Source organism: Anser anser, assembly GCF_964211835.1.
Source record: "Anser anser genome assembly, chromosome: 20".
In the NCBI taxonomy this organism is placed as follows: Eukaryota; Metazoa; Chordata; class Aves; order Anseriformes; family Anatidae; genus Anser; species Anser anser.
In genome coordinates this window covers 992,656-1,004,780 of record NC_139741.1, presented here as the reverse complement: position 1 = coordinate 1,004,780, position 12,125 = coordinate 992,656, and the positions used below count along the sequence as shown (strand labels likewise).

Sequence of the window (12,125 nt, the reverse complement as noted above, 5' to 3'; positions counted from 1 at the left end):
AAAACAGCAGAGTATGTGTCTATGCTTATGGGTTTTCCTTCTGGTTTGCCAGATTGGCACAGATGAAACTGATCATGATTTCTTCGAAAATGTGCTATTTTTTCTGCTCTAACCCACTCAGAGATACGGTGTCAGGAAACATTTGTGTGACTGGCTGCAAAATGTCGCTGCCTCGTACCTCCCCACGGGCCTTTTGTGGTCTGTCTGCTCTTTGGTTCTCTTCCCAGCCAGAATGGGAGAAAGGTTGCCGTAAACCTTGCTTAGGATGTATGCCAGTGTAGCTCGGAGGTTCTTTTTGCTTGAAAAAGAGCACAATGCCTCAAGTGGAAAGAGCATGTAGCAATGCATAGTCTCGTTTAATGAGTGGAAGTAACTGTGCACAGGAAGGCCAAGGACACATCATATAAAAAGCCTTGCTAGTCCTTTGGAACTTCTGCTGAGGGCGTTCTGGGTGCCCTGAAATAATTCAGGCTTTTCGAGAGGTCTGCTCCAAACAGACTTGTCCTTGTTCTCCCACTGGTTTACCCCATCACACAAAAAGGTGCCGAGTTTTGTCTTTCTGTTCCCCTTCTTAAATGCTTTTATATTTTCTTCCCTGCAAAGATTAACTTACGTGAGTTATCGGTCTTCTGGTGATGGGGAAGAGGCAAGCAGCTGTTGAAACAAACTGAAACTCCCTAGTGCTGTGCTTGTTTACGTTGGGATCTTACAATCACTTCTTTTTCCTTTTCTCTTTTAGGTAAAGCAGATCATGGAAGAAGCAGTCACCAGGAAATTTGTACATGAAGACAGCAGTCACATCATCGCCTTATGTGGTAAATGGCACACAGAAGAATTAACACTGCATAGTCTTACTTTTCTTATAGAAATATATTTATTCTGCTGACAGGGGTAAATACAGGGATTTCAGTATTAGGAGAACATGGAGCTCAGGCCCATGCCGCTTCCCTTTACATTTGCTACATCCATGTGTACATTACAAATAAGAAACTTTTTAAAATGGCATTATCCAAAACCAGTACCAAGCCAAAACAACAAGGTGATTTACTAGGAAGCACTAATAGGTTAAAAGTATGTATTTGGAGATAAGTGACTATTAAGCTACAACCCAGAGAATAACTTGCAAAAGATGAAGTTTTCGCAGTTGTGGGTTACAGTTTGGCAGCTATCTTCCAGGTGAAGGCACATTGTTCTGTAAGTTCTCTCAATGTATTTAAAGAATAAGGTGTCCCATTTTGAGTAAAGGTGGCAGAATCCATCCCAGAAAGTCACTGGAAGAGCCGTTGCCCTCTTTTAAAAGAAGAGCAACAACAGAAATCTGTGTGATCCCCAGTGACTTTTCTAGCCAGCATCACCACACTGGGTAATTGGCATGTTTTAGTTCTTCACAACACTTGTCTGCTCTCCACTGGGACCTGAATGCTACATTACAAAAATGGTGCATTTGAGAGGTTGAGGGTCTAGGCTTTGTCACTGTGGATATTCTTGTATATTTTTAAATATAATCAGCGAGCCATTGTGCTGGTGACTTTTCTTCATGGCTGTATTTTGGAACTTACCAAGAATTAACAAGAAAATAAAACTTCTTCGGAGATAATATCGCATCCATCAAAGACAGCTGGTGTTCCAGAACTCTCTGCGAAAAGATCAAAGGCTGAATAAATTACAAAACTTGGCTGTTGTTCTCCTGGTTCCTGCAGACTGATTTGTGTGCGTGTGTATTGTGATGATGAAGTGAAGCAGACCCTGTGTGGGCTGGTGGATAAAGAATGGTCTGCTGCAGGATTCTCAGTAGAGGTCAGCTCCCAGGAGTTCATACCAAGTACTCCTTTGGAGACTTAGTCACTTCGTTCAGGTGCCTGAAAAGGAACCGTTGAATGTTGGTCCAACACTGCTGTAATCCAGCCCATTATTTACTGGGGCCAATAAAAATTTAACACTATCTGACTTCAGTGTGTGGAAAAATACCACAAAAAGGTATCACTGAGAATTAAAGCTATGTACAGTTCTAGAGGCGTGTTCATCTGTGAACTCTTGGCTGCTCTCTCTTCATGCTTCAAATCAAAGACCTAACTCAGAGCGATGCTTAAGAATAATTGGAGAATGGGCACCATCTAAACGCTTCTGGGTTTCACAGAATGGAGCATTTGCAGCCAAACATACCCAGTTCTATGGTAATGACAGTGGAGAGGTTAAGAAGAGTGGAAGTTAGATTTGGCGTTGAAGATAAGTGGACTGTTTAGAGCAATAAGTATTGGCACACTACTGAACACAGAATTCTGAGAATAGTGACCTTTTCCTGTTGATACCGTTCATCAGTATTGCACACTTGCTCAGGGCTTTCCTGGATGCGTGAGGAACTTGGCATAAACAGGCTCGTGTATCAATTCTGTTTGAAACAAGAAATCCCAGATTTACTACGTGAATGACCATGTTCTTTGTCATATATGTGCTCTGCATATACGGTGTTTTGCATTTGTCATTATGTTAAGTGCTTTCCTGTAATCTACTGTGTGTTTATATCATAGAGAGGAGAAGGAGTAACTCAGGGAAATGGTCCTGAGGTAGGAGCAGGTGAAGAAACCCTTGTTCTGTGTCCTTGCTGCAGGCTGCCTGTTTGTTCTGGATTGCTCTTAGTGCTGTGTGTCTGTTCTCTCTTTGAAATGATATCCTGTAAGATGTGCTGCAATGCTGATGTAAGGGGGAGTGGGGTGGCAGCTATTTCTGTTAGAATCTGCTTGTCCAAAATTAGGAATGCTGTAAAATCTTAATACTTCTCTCTCTCTCCTGCCGTGACTCCATTTGGGTTTGCGTTCTGAATTTGGTAGGGTCTGAAGAACTTAGAACTCTCCATCAGCTGCCTCATTATTGCCTAGCAGTCCTACCTATCCTAAGGAAGTATTCCAACCTGCAGAAAGGTTGCTGCTTTGAACGTACGACTTAATTAACTTTAAAACAGAAGTAGGTGAAGCTGAGTCTGCCGCCGTCACTTCGGCTAATTGAACGGAGAGGCTGTTCCCAGTAGGTTTGGCCAACTGCTCCTGGCTGGGGTTCTTTGTGTGTGCAGTTCTCTTCCCCCATTCCAGTTTTGTGTGCTTCAGGAGGTTTTTCCCTTTGTTTAAAATTAGGTTGGCTCAGTACATGAGTCATTTTCAGCGAATCTTTGTTATAAATATAGAGTTCTTGTGAATCATTTTACTCTCTGCAAGGCTGAGTTTAGCAAGAGCCACTTCAATACAGGGTGTAGTTGATTCTCAGGGCCTGTTTGCACCAGTATGTGAAAATTTCCTAGCTCTCCTAAATGGCTAAAGGTACCACTAGGACTTAAATAGCGCTTGCCACTTTCCCCATGTCCTCAAGTCTGTCTTTGTTACAGTACGCATGGGTTTGTAAGGGCAGGAAATCCTTTAATCCTTCTGCAGCAGGTATGCTTCGGTCTTGTGAGGGCAGCTGGGGATCAGATGGCCTTGCACAGATCTTCATTTTCAGGCCTTTTTTAATACATTTGGAGGCTGGGGCTCAATCTGTGTCTCAGAAGCAGTGCAGCTGCAGAGCGAGCTGAATGGATAGTTTATGGCTCGACTGCTTCAGACACACTGCTGTTACGGCAACTGCCTGTGTGTCGGCAAGGGGAGACCGCGCCGGGCTGCTGAGTAACCACGCTGCCGTGTGTGATTTACAGCACACGTGGAGATTTATACAGACAAGCCTCGAGCACCTTGCTCAGGCAGAATTCCCAGTAGCTTTCATGGATGTTTAGGGGAAAATGAGCACAAGATCAGGATTTTAGATAGTGGTTCTGTGGATTTGTGCATATTGACATGGGCTTTGCATAAGCTTTTTTTGACCAGTTCTCAGCTTGGGCAGGGATGTTGAACAACTTTCCCCCCTGATGTTGGACCCTGCTTACATATGGACCGGTCGGGTGCTGTTCTGTCCGTTTTGCTCAAGCTTTCAGCAACTGCCCTGTGTGAGAGGAGAAAACAACTTGCACTTTCCATCTTCCCAAATTACTGTTTATTCATTAATGTGGGCAACAGGTTGCTCTTGGGTGAATTTCACCCATACTGTGCTGCCAATCAGAAGCGTAATGAGATGATGCAGGCTCTGTTTCAATTTTTATATTTTTTGTGGATGGCGTTTCTGTTAGGAACTGGATGTGGATGTTTTCAGCTTGGGTTATCTGGTGCCGTTGCCTTGGTAATGGCAGCTGACATCGTGTTACGTGTGGACCGTGACTCGTTCAGCTGAGTGCCATCCCTGCAGGCCAGAGAAAAAACACTGCTCCTCTCCTCCCGCACCCTTCCTTGCACAAGCTGCCCTAAAGGATTTGTGGATGGCCGCATTGTCACCTGAAGTACAAGCCCTTCCCAGCTTTTACATTTCTGAGGGAAAGAGGGAAGAAGAAGGAAGCGTTTCTTGTATCTATCGCTGTAGTTATCTGATGTGTGTTTACCAGTAATCGGCAAGCAGGGCTTTCCAGTTCAGCATATGGCATTTACTGTGCTTGTCTGTGAGCTGCCTGCAGCTCTAAGTCTTATTCTGCATGGTTGCCTGTCTTTAGATCTGACAGCAACAGGCTGCTGTAAACAAAGAATTAGAAATCTGTTTAAATCGGTTTTATACAGCAAACATAATGTCTTATTTGTGAATGAATCCAAAGACAAGGTTGCCTGAATGTTGTTCTTGCTCCCTTCGAGAACATGTAGCTGATGTGAATCTCACAGGGCTGTTTCCTCCAAGTGGTCTCTTTTATACTATATCCAGTCAAGATATCTCATTAGCTCAGCTTTTAATATATTTTCTCTTTTTCCTCCTTTTCACCTCTCATTAATAAATAAATAAAGAAACTCACAAAGAAAAGATGTACAGAAGGCTTTCCAGAAGCTAGAAACATAGGAGGTTAGGATGTCTTTACTCCAGATCTACAAACCCAGGTCAAATTGTGCTTGACAAGACTGCCTTATCTTGTCAAAAGAAAAAAAAGAAGAAAAAATCTGTGACTTAAAAGCAGAACTTTGTAGGTGTCTAGAAAGTTTTTCCTGTGACCTTACATAGGTAGTGTTAACTCTTCTGTTATCCTTTCTTCACTCTCTTTTCCCAGTTTTATTGCTGTATTAAATTATAAAGAGTGTGGGGGGAGTTTTTTGTTGTTGTTGTTATTGTTTTATAGGATGAATTATATTAGTTTAGGATTTTTGAAGGAAATAAGAGATTTGAAGATTAACTCAATTTCATTTAAACTGATCGAGATAGAAACCTAACTCATTGGGAAATCTTCAGCCTCTGCCTGAAGATTGCATTAGTTTCAAATATCGCTATTTTCTTGTTGTTATGAATCAGTCCCAATATTCAGTTCCAGTATTTAGCTTCTTAAATTCCTTCCGCAGTCCAGCACGCTGTGACTTCTTGCGAGAAGCATGAGATGTCTGTACTAACTGGAGCCTTGGAAAGAGGGTGGACAGCAGCAGCCAGTACCTACACAGGTCTCGGCAGAGCAGCTGTCAGCTGTTGTTCTTTTTCTCTGGTGAACTTGGCAAATGTGGAAAGTGACTTCTGGGGCCGAGGTCTGATCAGCACCCTGGGTGGCAGGGCAGGGCAGGGCAGTGCAGAAGCGCCCTGCTGCGCCTGCAGCGAGCGCGGAGGTGTGAGCGCACGCTGTGTGCGCGGTGCTGAGCGCTGTGTGCGCGGTGCTGAGCGGTGCCGCCTGCCTGGCCGAGCTCCCTGCCACCCTGGGTGAATGCCAAGCCCCCTGTGCAGGAAGGCAGCCCCAGCTCTGAGGCGGGTGTGATAGCCGAGCTGCTTTGCAGCTAAATCACCTATCTGACTAGTAGATAAAGGGAGATTTATTGCCCTGGCCTCTGCTGCGTTATCATTGTGGTGTTTGTTTAATGCACTTCATATTTTGCTTGTTTACTGCGTCTGCAGAGCTGCAATAACTGCCCCGATTGCCCAAACACTGTGCTGCATTTGTGTGCGTTATTCGGTGGAGGAGGAAAAAGAAAGGGGCGGGGGGAGCCTGCTGCTGGAAAACTCTTAAGGCAATCCATGTGCACGGTGCGTACTTGATGCTTTATGAATGGGTTATGTAGCCAGAAATTATATTGCTCCTGTAATAATAGTAATTAAATGTAGTAAATGTGCCTTGTTTTTAAAGGTAAATTGATAACTGCTCCAGCTCAAAACAAACTTTGAACAGACAATACTTCCTCAGTGAAGTTAACTGTATTGCTCTGCTTGGTGTAATTAATACTTAAGTGTAGCAAGGATGCTGACAAAAACTGGCATTGTACAAAATGTTTAACATTGACTTCATATTTGTTTTAAAGGAGATGTGAACTTTGAATCACCTTGTAATTAAATTACTGTTTATTGAATGTATTTGTGCTTTACCTAGTTTATAATTTAAAGGTGTTCTTATATTGTTTAAAATAAGTCGTGGTAGTTTGTTCTCTTTGAATAAATATTTTGAGTGTATTAATTGAAATAATCCTTAATTCTCGTGCTGTGAAATAATAGCCATAAACATCAGGTGGATTACCGAGAGCTGGGATGTGCCAGAATCAACGCGTGCGTTGTGTGGGTGTAAATCCAGCGTACCTGCTTGTCCCAGTGAACGTAGCTGCTGCGCTGTGGAGGAAGGTTAGCAGTGCACACAAGTAGAAAAGGTAACGTGGTCACTGCAAGGCATGCAGGGCTTGGCTTTTCAGTGAGATTTTTAGTTGAATCAGAGGAGGTTTGAACAGCATGAAAAGCATTTTTTTGGCCTGAATAATAACTCTGCTACCAGTAATTAAATCCATTAATTAAAAAGTGCAGAATCCCCATGCGGCTGAATTGCAGAGGCCAGTTCTGATTTTGAGCTGTAGAGCGGTACTTAATGCTGTGCTGAGGCTTCCTTCAAACCCTCTTTGAGGGTTGCACGTTTGCACCACGTGAGCCTCAGAGACGTGAGGAGACGAGAGTGGTGGAGGGGTTCCCCTGCTGTCTGCCGGACCTCATCTGGGACCTTTTGGGCTTTGCACGGGAGCTGTGCTGGGGACTGGACAGGCTTACCACAAGGTCACTGCCGCTCTCCGTTCCTTTTCTCCCGCGGTGCTTGGTGCTCACTTTCCTTTGGAGCTCCTTATGCTGCGGGAGAGGCGACAGCTGCAGCACTCACATCCCTCGTGGCTGTGCTTGTCGCGTGTCTAGTTGACCCTGGAGCCAAAGGAGGCAGCGTAATACCACTGCACAGCTTCCAAAAGTGGCCCCCTCATTCCTGATGATATTCCTTCTTAGACCATTATGAGTATTAAGTGTTATTTAGTTAGTTAGTTAGTTAGTTTTGATAGCAGCCAAATTTCTTCTCTTTTGCCTGGGTGATGATAGAGAAGGAGATGCACGAAGCAAGCTCTCTTCAGGGCACTGCAGCGAGAGGCTGTTTTACTCTGGGGGTGACCTCCAGGTCCATAGCGTAACGCCCAGCCGATAGGTAAATGTTATCGTACTTCTCAATATAAATTCTCTCATATTCTTCTCTGAGAGGTGCAGTAGCTCGTCCAGGTTCCATGTGTATGCTTCAGTGCAGCAAGACTAGAATATCTGTTTTTGACTCTGGACAGGTTGTGTTACATCAGAGCTGGGCTCCAGACTGAAGGGAATGAAAATGGCTTCTTCTGTGAAGTACTTGCTGGCTGGTGTCAGTACTCTCCTTCAGGTGGAGCAACACAAACGCACCTTCTTTAACCGGTGTGCGTGTTAGGCACAACCCCAGTGTTCCCAGTCAGGGCAGCGTGTGCGCCATGACTTGGTGCCTGTGTGTGGGGCTGGTGGCTGTGAGACGTGAAGTCCTCTCACTTTTATTTCAGAGAGACTTTTTCTCAAACCTTTTAACAGTTATTTCAGTTTTTTTAATTAGGTGTCACCTCAGTTTGGTAAGGGAGGTTAGTATCCCCTTCCTTTTGGAGCTGGCAGACAGCAGGGCAGCAGCTGTGTGGCTGCATTTTCTGGAGCACACCACCAGATGCTTAGGCTGAGATTGGTTAAGTGCTTAAGTTTCAGGGTCTGCGAATGTTTGTAGGAATGCAATCAAATAGTTTTAATTGAAATCCCGCAGAATGTCTCTGTCAAAGCTGGCAAAGGCAGGCCAGGAAGCCTTTGAACATGACTATGGCTGGTGACTGCTCCAGGCCGGGAGCCTGGGGTAGCTCGGGGTTAGCAGCGTGCCTGAGCTGCGGGGGTGCCTGGCGGTGCTAGTTAGGAGTGCAAGCCGGTAACATGCGTAAGGGTTAACAACAAAAATGCAGTTAGTTGTGGGACTGTTTTCCTCATTAGTTTTATGATGACTTGTTATCCCATTTTGCACAAAGTTAATTGTGTTTGAAAGAGAAGATCTAATTAGGAACCAATGACTCTATGATGCTGGAGCTTGTGTTCTGTTTTTTCTCGTTCAGGACCTGAAATCCGAGCAATTATCAGAGTCACCAAGCGTCATGATTGCCAGCCCCGAGTAATGAAAAATCATGAGTCAGAAATACTTTCCTTCATGGTCCTAAGTTACAGGACTGGATTAAAGGTTATGACGGGAAAATAGAATCAACTGAGGAATAGAAATGTATTCTTAAATAAGTTCTTATGCAGAAATTCCTATCCAGTGATATTCTTCAAGATAATAAAGCTTTCAGAAGAATATCAAATATCCACAAACTTGCAGTAAAATCATGGAAGGTAGCAATGTGGGAAACCCCTCTTTGTTCATTTTTAAGGTGAGAAATAAATTCCTGATAGAAACCCTTTCTCTGCCTCCTCTTTAAAGCATGGCAACAAATTATTAACAGATGTTCCATGAAAGAACAGGAAATTGATTTGGAGCTTGCCTGGACCTCGTTTTTGAACTGTCCTGTGTGTCTGTCTGCACAACAAGCTGTTCCCATCCAGTTCAGTTGGAGTTGCAGGTTTGCAGTTCCTCTGAAAATCAGTTCCGTTAGGAACAGATGCTTTATGCTTTGGGGTTTATAGGAAATCGCCTCAAGGCTTCTAAATAGCACCATATTCCTGGGGTCTGACAAAAAATTAAGAAATCTGTTACCCTCTTTCTTTTTTTTCTTAGCTTGCAGAGATGTAACTTACATAGAAATAGATGTAAATAACCGTTGTCCAAATGGACATTTTATTATTTTAATTCTTTTAGCTTTCTATCCTTGGCGTTGGTATTTTAAAAAGTGCAGTTAATCAGCTATGGAAATGCAGGTCTCTTGTAAACAAAGTATGAGCTTTCCTGTATTTCTGTTCCTATTTGGAAAACAAATGGAACATTTTCAGTGATGAATAATGCCTATGAAATAGTTTACAGTGGTTCTACCTCACTTCATAAACACATTAGCCCAAAGAGAGTGCCAGAGATTATCATAATTGACGGGAGGCAAATACTGTTTCACACAAATTTGAAAGCTTTTTGATTGTGCCCCAAAGGTGACCACTTATAAGTAATGAGCAGAGTGTTACAGAAGGGGAGAAAAGAGTGAATATTAGCTCTGATGTGAAATCATTTTTTAAACTGCACGTGCTTTTAGCTTGAGAAGTGAAATATAATTTCTTATGCTTTTTACAGCACTCTGCTAAACATTTTATGTTAGTCATGGGCCATCAAATTGGATCATATTCAATTATTTAGAGAAACCTCAGTTATTTTGATTTGCCTGTAATAGTGTTTAATGGAAACACTTCCATTTTCTGAAGAGTATTGAGGTTCTTGAGGCTTAGTGCTCAAGATTTTAAAGAGGAATGGTCACCAAATTCCAGCCCTGATGTGTCCTAGCCAGAGTTATCTTTAGAACTGAGGATTGTCTGTTCAGATACTTCCCCTGGGGTTTATTGCAAAGGAGGTGTCTGTGTGGTAGAGCAAAACAAAAGTAGTTTTAGTCCAGGTCAACATAACCATTAAACCTCACAGCCGTGCACGCTTAGTTCCCACTAGCTGCTGCTTTCACTGTGCTTCCAGAGGGAAATGAAATAATCGTCAGTATTGAAGAAATGGCACCAGCAGTCAAGGGAGGTGGTAACCGAGCTCCAAGCTGCCTATGTACCCCCTTGCTGCAAGTAACTGGTAAAGCGGGTAGGCCTGAGAGTGAGAATTGACATCGCCCTGAAGGATGGGTGTGCATGTGTCTGAAGTGCTGATTGTGGCCTGACTGTTGCTAGGGGAACTTTTCAGGCTAATATTTCGATTATCTATGAGGATTGTGTATTTCATGCCATTAGTAGCTCAGGAGCTGGTTGTTGCATCTGACTTGGATGTTTGTAAAGTGTAATGTCCAGTGAACTTGGCAGGGCGTAGCAAGGCCTGCTTCAAGTTTGAGGTGGGCTTTGGAGAGTGAAAAGGTGAAAAGAGGTGAAAAGCACCTCTTAAATGAGTGATTTGCTACATTAATGCTTTAGTAAATGCTAATAAAAGTAATAAAAAGTGTTTTTAAAAGTCTACCTTTTGCAGCTTGAAATGAAAATGAAATTAAATATGGAAACATGTTTATGCCCTCCCGATTGGTCTAACATCAGGCATCGTGACTTCTCAGCTGAGCAGCCAGAGTAAGAGCTACAGCAGAAAGAGCGCCTCTAACTGCCTCGCTAAATCTCTCTCTCAGCAGTGCTGGTGTTGTTCCAGTATAACCGTGATGGGGCCGCTGTAAATAAGAGCATGTTAAAATGTACCAGACTTGCAGAGAAGCTGCGAGCTTCAGTTGCCAAAACCTTGTGGTGAAATGAAAAATGGATATATGCTAAAAGAGAGTGTTGGAGGAATACATCAGGAATTGAAGCAACACATCAGCACAGATAACTCTGATGCGTGTCCATATTAAGGAATGCCCGGTAACAAAGCAGGGGTTGTACATAACTACTGAGGCATTATCTTGAGGTTGTAATTATAAAGAAAATGTTTAATCGAACTTTGCTTGCTACAATCTTGCTTTTCTTCTGTTCTATGAAACAATTTGTTTCTTTTTAACAGGATGTTAAAAGGGGATTGAGACTTAAGCACACACGATACTCTGTTTTCTCCTCTTCTTTAAAATGCACAAAGCAGTACCCGTGGGACAAAGGAGCATATTTGGGTATCTCCTCTGCAGTCACTTGCTTCTTGGTCAGAACGTGGTACCTCTGGGTGTCTCACCTGCTCTGCACGCATTTCTCGATGACACGGCATGCTGTAACTTGGGGATAAGATTGGTTTCAAGCTGGGCAGATCTGTGATGAGTTAGGTACAGCAAGAGCAGCTGGAGATCGTGAGCATCTTATTGCTTCTTTGTCATCCTCCTCTTTTCTCTTGTTCCTATTTTCTTGAGCCTCATGAATTCTATTCCCTGTACACAGTTTCCATGAAAACAAGGCATTTAGCTGTGGTGTTTCTTCCTGTCTAAGGAAAATCTCATCTGCTAAATAAATCCCGTAAATAATCCTTCCACAGGCCTTTTCTCTGCTTACCACCCTTCCAAGCCCATCCCTAGAGCTCTGTTATTACACGGTCCATTAACTCTTGTCGGGATTTTGATAGAGGCAAAAAAGGAGAAAAGCGAAGTTGTCAGTCTGACCCTGCAAGAAGTATCCTTGCTGAAGTCATAAAAATGTGACATTCATTAAAGCTGTTGGGGACAGAGATTATTTTTGTTGTAAATCAATAACATATCTGCACTTAATTAAATTCAGCAGTGGATACTGCGGGGGATGTTCCTCAAAATTGGCTGAAGTTAATGAATTTTTAGATGGCTGCTGTCAGCTGAATGATAGAAAAGAATTACCTGAGCTGTGTTGATTTTCTTCCAAGCACAGTGCTGCTCCTCCAGTGGGCACATAATGGGTAGCTGTGTTTTTCTGTAGTCAGTTTTTGCTTGTATATATTGTTGTAGCTACAACGACAGTAGGCAGGCTCGAGATTGCATTATGCTGTGCTTAGAAAGCCTACAATAGTTATTTACCTGTGTGCCTGCAGACGAATAAATAAAGGCATATGTTTGTGTGTAGAAGCTACCTGTTTGTATGCAAAACTACCTGTTGATGTTTTTGGGATTTTACCAGGTCCCCCAGAAACAGCTACATCTTTATCTCTTTTTATGTTTTTCAAGACTGGTAGATTCCAAAAGGGGAAAAAT

The 12,125-nt window shown here is 43.0% G+C and overlaps 1 protein-coding gene across 7 annotated transcripts in view; it reads left to right on the top strand.

Annotated features, from left to right (window-relative positions):
* SGSM2 (small G protein signaling modulator 2) overlaps nucleotides 1-12,125 on the top strand; it is a 52,987-nt gene that overhangs the window by 5,480 nt on the left and 35,382 nt on the right. For all 7 annotated transcript variants that reach the window (XM_083805927.1, XM_083805926.1, XM_083805922.1 and 4 more), the window contains exon 2: nucleotides 740-815. In XM_083805927.1, coding sequence (XP_083662053.1) covers nucleotides 740-815 — 76 coding nt within the window. The remainder of the gene's footprint in view (nucleotides 1-739; nucleotides 816-12,125) is intronic.